The sequence below is a fragment of the Leucopleurus acutus genome (genome assembly GCF_964270905.1).
Source record: "Leucopleurus acutus genome assembly, chromosome: 2".
Lineage (NCBI taxonomy): Eukaryota > Metazoa > Chordata > Mammalia > Artiodactyla > Delphinidae > Leucopleurus > Leucopleurus acutus.
The window spans coordinates 171,584,402-171,591,422 of NC_139143.1; the positions used below are offsets into that span (position 1 = coordinate 171,584,402).

At 47.0% G+C, this 7,021-nt stretch overlaps 1 protein-coding gene across 1 annotated transcript; it reads right to left on the bottom strand.

The window, feature by feature from the left end:
• Window positions 1-4,115: 4,115 nt before the first annotated feature.
• Window positions 4,116-6,155, bottom strand: ATP5IF1 (ATP synthase inhibitory factor subunit 1). Its single transcript, XM_082864231.1, has 3 exons — window positions 6,034-6,155; window positions 5,848-5,939; window positions 4,116-4,381 (listed from the first exon to the last, which is right to left on the bottom strand). The coding sequence occupies exons 1-3, from the start codon at window positions 6,118-6,120 to the stop codon at window positions 4,237-4,239; spliced, it is 324 nt and encodes a 107-aa protein (XP_082720357.1). The 5' UTR covers window positions 6,121-6,155; the 3' UTR covers window positions 4,116-4,236.
• Window positions 6,156-7,021: the final 866 nt, after the last annotated feature.

Genomic DNA, 7,021 nt, shown 5'->3' on the forward strand with positions numbered 1-7,021 from the left:
CTGTTGTAGCCTCTCCCGTTGCGGAGCACAGGCTCCTGACACGCAGGCTCAGCGGCCATGGCTCACAGGACCAGCCGCTCCGCGGCATGTGGGATCTTCCCAGACCAGGGCACGAACCTGTGTCCCCTGCATCGGCAGGCGGACTCTCAATCACTGCACCACCAGGGAAGCCCAATGAGCTACCACTTTACACACACTAGGATAGCTAGAGTCAAAAAGTCAGATATAACAAGTGGTAGTAGGGATGTGGACAAACTGGAACTCTGTACATTGCTGGTGGAGATGCAAAATACCACTGTGGATAAACAATTTGGCAGTTCCTCACTAAGTTAAACATAGAATTACCCTATGACCCAGCAATTTCACTCCTAGATATGTATCCAAAAGAATTGAAAACAGGTGTCCAAACAAATACTCATACAGGAATGTTTTTAGCAGCACTATTCACGGCAGCCAAAAGGTGGAAACAAGCCAAATGTCTATCAATTGATGAATGGATAGTCAAAAGTGTGGTATATCCATACAATGGAATATTATTCTGCCATTTAAAAAATGGAGTGAAGGGGCTTCCCTGTGGCGCAGTGGTTGAGAGTCCGCCTGCCGATGCAGGGGACACGGGTTCGTGCTCCGGTCCGGGAAGATCCCACATGCTGCAGAGCTGCTGGGCCTGTGAGCCATGGCCGCTGAGCCTGCGCATCCGGAGCCTGTGCTCCGCAATGGGAGAGGCCACAACAGTGAGAGGCCCGCGTACCGCAAAAAAATAAAAAAAAAATAAAAGAAATAAAAAATGGAGTGAAGTACTAAAACATGCTACATGGATGAACCTTGAAAACCTTATTCTAAGTGAAAGAAGCTAGACACAAAATGTCACACATTGTATGATTCTATTTGCATGTGACATTCAGAACAGGCAAGTCAAGTCTATGGAAACAGAAATCAGACTAGCGGTTGCCAGGGGCTGGGTGGAGGGGTAAATGGAGAGTGACAGCTTAATGGGTATGGAATTTCCTTTTGGCGTGATGAAAGTGTCTCAAACTAAATAGAGGCAATGTTTGCACAACACTGTGAATATACTAAATGCCACTGCATTTTACACTTTAACTGGATAATGATTCATTTTATGTTATGTGAATTTTACCTCAAGTTAATAAAAAGACTGATGAGCAAGGAGGTACCTGTGGCATCTGCTAATTGAGAGGTTGTGTCGGGTGGCACCAACATGTGAAGTGTTGGCGTACATCTCCTTGTACTTCTTTGTTCCTTTGCCTGCTCTGAAGCTTTTTGTTCCTTTCCAGTGTTTCCAATTCCTGCAAGTAGGATACAAGTGGTTTAGGAGTTTTCTGCTCTAATAAAGGACTGCACCTAAAAAGAAGAGGGAAAGGAGCAAAGGAGGGATAGAGGCTGGAAAGAAGGAAGGAGGAAGGAAGGACTAAGAAGTAGGAAACGGTGACTGATTCAGCTTACAAATGGCCAACTCAGCCCTGGGAAGATTCATAGAACTTACCACACTTCCTCCTCCTCCCGCATTGCTCCCTCCAGGCTCCAGATAGAAAGGCTGAAGTATTGTCAGCTCCCCAGGAACCAAGGGTCCTTCTCAATGCCAGGCTTCTTCGGATGCTGTCACTCAGTCTTTTTTTGTTTTTTTAATTTATTTTTGGCTACATTGGGTCTCCGTTGCTGCGCACGGGCTTTCTCTAGTTGCAGCGAACGGGGGCTACTCTTCCTTGCGGTGCACAGGCTTCTCACTGCAGTGGCTTCTCTTGTTGCAAAGCACAGGCTCTAGGCAAGCAGGCTTCAGTGGTTGTGGCATGCAGGCTCAGCAGTTGTGGCTCATGGGCTCCAGAGCTCAGGCTCAGTAGTTGTGGTGCACGGGCTTAGTTGCTGTGCGGCACGTGGGATCTTCCCGGACCAGGGATCGAACCCGTGTCCCCTGCATCGGCAGGCGGATTCTTAACCGCTGAGCCACTAGGGAAGTCCCCTAAATATAATTTTTAATGAATACGTTTCAGAAATCTGAAAATGGAATACATAGGATATGCAGCAATGCATATTCAAGAATAGTGGAACAACCCAGGGTCGTCCCCAATTGTCCAGGCAAGCCCCCCCACCCCTAACCTGTCCCACAGTGAGGAGGTAGTTAACAGGAAGCTGAACCGCTACACTGGAACTGCAACTCAAGACTGTGGGAGCAGGAGTTCTGAAGTAAATTTCTTGCTCAGCACAAACCTGGTTGTGTGACCTTGAGAAAGTTATTCACTATTCCCTGCTTCTGTTACTTTGGTTATAAAATTAAGCTAATGGTATGAACCTATTTACCAGAAATATCATGAGATTTAATGAGCGTAGTTGTTGCTCACGGGCTCAGTAGTTGTGGTGCATGGGCTTAGTTGCTCCGCGGCATGCGGGCTCTTCCCGGACCAGGGATTGAACCCATGTCCCCTGCATTGGCAGGCAGATTCTTAACCACTGTGCCACCAGGAAGTCCCAGTTTAAAAAAAAAAAAATTATTTAGGTTTTGCCGGGTCTTAGTTGCGGCATGCGGGATGTTCGCTGTGGCATGCGGACTCTTAGTTGCGGGATGCATATGGGATGTGTTCCCTGACCAAGGATTGAACCCAGGCTCTTGCACTGGGAGTGCAGAGTCTTACCCACTGGACCACCAGGAAGTCCCATAAAGCTCAGGTAGTCTTAAATTAGGCTGCTCCAAAAATTCATTTAACCTTTTTAAGAATTCAAACTCACGATTCCTCATTTTCACGTTAAAGTTCCAACTTTTTGCTTCAATCATCATTAGACTGATTTTTATTTAAAATATAGGACAAGAGCAGATGGTACACTGCTATTGAGGAATCAACTCAGGAACATCATTCCCAATAAGGAAATTATTGATTGTAAGTCATGAAAACACTGTCATCTTCAAACTTAAGAGGTTGTTTTGTTTTGTTTTTGGCCACGTCGCTTGCGGGATCTTAGTTCCCCCATCAGGGATGGAACCTGGGCCCATGGCAGTGAAAACAGGGAGTACTAACCACTAGACTGCCAGGGAATCGCCAAACTTAAGAGATTTTGTATGCCTTTCTTTGGTCACAAAAATGCGAAATGGAAGATACTACTTGTTCCTCAACCAATTTTTAAACTTTTCAAATTTTGTAGTGTTCTAAAATTTTAAAAAAGGTATATGACTTAATATAATCATTTCTTGCACTTCATCTTTGAGGTCATTTTGTTGCTGGCCACTAGAATCTCAGCACTCATACCTCAAGAGTACCATAAATAAGCTTTTCATCAGTAGCGTCATGGACAAGTTTTGGAAACAGCCATTGTTTCTGGTCTGCAAGGGCAGGGTCAATGACTTATCCAAGCTGTTATCACTCAGTGGCCCTAAAGGCTTTTGTGTAATAGGGTCTTACAACAAAAGACTCGTCACAATTCTGGGGCAAATGATCTACTGAACTGGAGAATTGAAAATGTCTTGCCAATGGCCCATAGGTCACTTGAAGTTTTGTTTTGTTTTTTGTCTGGACGAATTACACAAGTAGTTTGTATAATAATTTAGCTAAACAAGGCCTTAAAGTCTAATTTGAATCAAGAGCATACTCGGCAAAGCAAAATATAGCCTAAGAAATAATTCTGATTCTGTGCTGTTAACAGATTTGATTAGGAGTCAAAACACCTGGATGCCAAGGCAACACATGATTTCTAATTCCAGCCTTCTCAACCTGCGCAAGGATAATTAGAACAAGGATAACTAGTTCATATGAAGAGCTGTTTACTCCATTTTATAAATGCAAAATGGTGTGATTATTGATGGTGCCTTGAATTACACCTTTTTAAGCAATCACTCCTGTTTTCCAGGCTGCTCTTGACCTTACGCTTTGGATTGAGGTTTATTCCTTAAGAAGCTTTCTCTGAACACCTCTTGACTAGTGTCCGACAGGGAAAGGGGCCTTTCCATTCTCCATGTCACATTGGTCCCCCCATGTTGCACAGCACTTATCACACTGTGCTTTGTCTCCAAGTTCCCTACTGCTGGTACCCTGTCTGATTCATTTTAGTGGTTCAGTAGTGTATCCCCCTACCCCTCTTCAGATAGAAGGCATTAGACACAGTTCACTGATGACAATTTATTATAATTTGTTGGAAGCACACAGATAGATATTAATTAAACCAGAACTATGTCTGGTTTAAGAGAAGTGGGCAATAACAGGTAGCCATGCTATAGGGAACTGTGTGCACTTAATCATCATCACGTTTTAGTTTCTTGATTGACTGCTTGTGCCGCTCAATTTCTTTCTGCAGGTGCTCAATCTCCTTCATGTGATGAGAGATCTCATTTTCATGGTGTTTCTTCAAGGCTGCCAGCTGTTCTTTAGCACGAGCTCTACAAGGACATAGTGGCTCTTGGTTTAATCCCAATCCTTCACCCCAAAGAGACCTCTAAGCATAATCTGAAATACCTAAGGCAAAGAACAGGAGTCCCAATCCCATGGGAGTCTGGCTGGTCATCCTCGTCTACCCTCTCAAGCCCCATATTAAGAATACTCCACCTTAAGGTGTATCATTTTTAGGAGATGACCAAAATGATTCCATCTTCCTGGTGCTAGTGCCTGAAATTCCACCGCTAATGATGGATTCCTTTCAGATTCAGTAGAAAACTCCAGAGAGGTATGACTTAAGTCCCTAACTGGGGGACTTATTAGAGGAACAACCCAGAGAACAGAATCCCTTTTGGGAGGAAAAAGAGCAAAAGGTGGGGGTGGGATATACGAAGGGGCATAGTTAAAGGACAAATATATGTGTCCTATCCCAGTTAATCTAGGGCTTTCTTTACCTGAGAACTGCAAGACCCACTGTAAAGGCCAAAATGAAACGGGGGGGGGGGAAGAAGCGGTCTCTCGCAGTACTTGGCAGTCCAAGTTTAGGTCTCAAGAAGGGGTGATTCAAATGTTGGTTCGGCCACATATGGGCCCCTGTTTTCCATAACTGTACAATGCAGGAGGCCAGTTAGATGATCTCTAAGGGCTGCACCTTGTCTCTCTGGTATGGCAGGTGCTATGGTGGTAATTCTTAAGTGTGAGCAAGAGAGGGTGGAAGAGAAAAGATAGGTCAAGGAGAAGCAGAAGCTACGTTAGTTCCACGCTGCTCCTCACTGTGGATAGAAGTCACTGTAAGATAACTCGAGGTTGGTAAACAGGATAGGTAGGCCCAGTCCACACCATACTCCTAAAAGCTGGGCTGGGTGGAGCAGGCCAAGTCTCCGAGGAGTGGGGGACGGGGTTCCAGCCATGAGCAGCTGCTACATGCTCTACGACCCACTCGCTCAGGCCAGTTGGAGAGGTGGGCGGGGGGTGTCTAGAAATGGCTGAGAGGTTCTGAGGAGTCAGGGAATCCATCCACGCGGGGCTAGCAAAGCTGAGGCCTGGGGTGATGGGTGGGTGAGGGCCGAGGGAGTCAGGCTCAGGGGGTCTGCATGTATTGGAACCGTCGGGTCTAGACACTCTGGGAGGAATCTGGGGGGCGTTTGGCATGATGCGGGGTAAACTCCACGGGTGGGGATGGTGAAAGATTCAGGAACAGATGAGCGGTGGTTGGCGAGTTCTGAAGACCCGCAGGTGGAAACGGCTTGGGCGTGGAGGCCTTGGGATTCGGCAGCGCACGGGAAGCGCCCTACAGGTGGCGAGAGTCGGGTCCTCAAGTGTTGGGTGTAATGGGTTCAGGGGCCGGGAGTTCTACTGGGGGATGGGGCGCCCCAGGACGCCAGGGAGGGATGGGTGGGGCGACTGACAATTGAAGGACTGGAAGGCCGTGAGAGATATAGGGCTGGATTCAGGGTCCCGTGGGCCTCACCGGAAGTATCGCTCCTCTTCGGCCTGCTCTTTTTTTCCGAAGGCTCCACCGGCGTCCCGGATCGCGCCCGCACTGGAGCCGAGATTGTCTGCCTGCGGAAAGCGACGGGGGTATTGGTAAAGGTGAGGGCGGCAGAGGGGGGATCTGCGCTCAGGGCTGGGGCAACAGGCACCGCCGGCGGCGTACCGATTCCGAGCCGAAGCCCCGGCCCTGCATGGCCCAGACGCTCCACACGCCGAACCGCGTCCGCGCCGCCAATGCCGTGGCTGCCATTGCTGTCAGTGCAGCACCCCTCCAGTGACCGGAGGTGCAAGCTTCTTCGCAGGAGCTAACGGCGCTGCAGGCCAGGCCGCCAACGTTTCGCTGGAGAGGCGGGATGAACCTGAGAGTAGCGAATCACGAGAGGGAGAGGCGGGGTTCCTGTAGTTTGCAGCGAATCCTGGCCTAGAGGCGGGCCTATTCTTAGCCAACCCCTAGCAAGGGCTCCAGGGTCAAAGGACTGGAGAAAAATAATGGAGGAGATAGAAAAGCTGGAACAGAGGGGCAGAAGTCAAGAAATTGTAAACCTCCTACATCGCTGGTAGGAATGTAAAATTGTTCAGCCGCTGTGGAAAACAGCTTGGCAGTTGCTCAAAAGGTTAAATATAGAATTACCAAATTCCTTTCTAGGAAATTGTACCTCTCAAATAGAAAACTGGTACTCAACACATGTTCATAGCAGCACCAATTCACAGTAGCCAAAAGATGGAAACAACCCAAATGTCCATCAGCTGACGAATGAACAAACAAACTGTGTTATACACATGTGATGGAATACTATTAAGCCATAAAAAATAATGAAATAATGATGTATGCTATGCCTTGAATGAACCTGGAAAACATTATGTTAAGCGAATGAAGCCAGACACAAAAGGTCACATGTTGTATGACTGCATTTATATGAAATGTCCAGAGTAAGTAAGTCCATAAGGACAATACACAGATTGGTTGTTGCCAGGGGTTGGGAAATATGCGTACGAAATGTTGATTAGGTGCCGGTTATCCTTTTGGGGCCATGCAACTGTTCTGTAACTAGATAGAGGTGATGGTTGCACAACACTGTGAATGTACTAAAGGCCACTGAATTGTTCACTTTAAAATGGTTAATTGTATGTCACGTGTATTTAACCTCGGT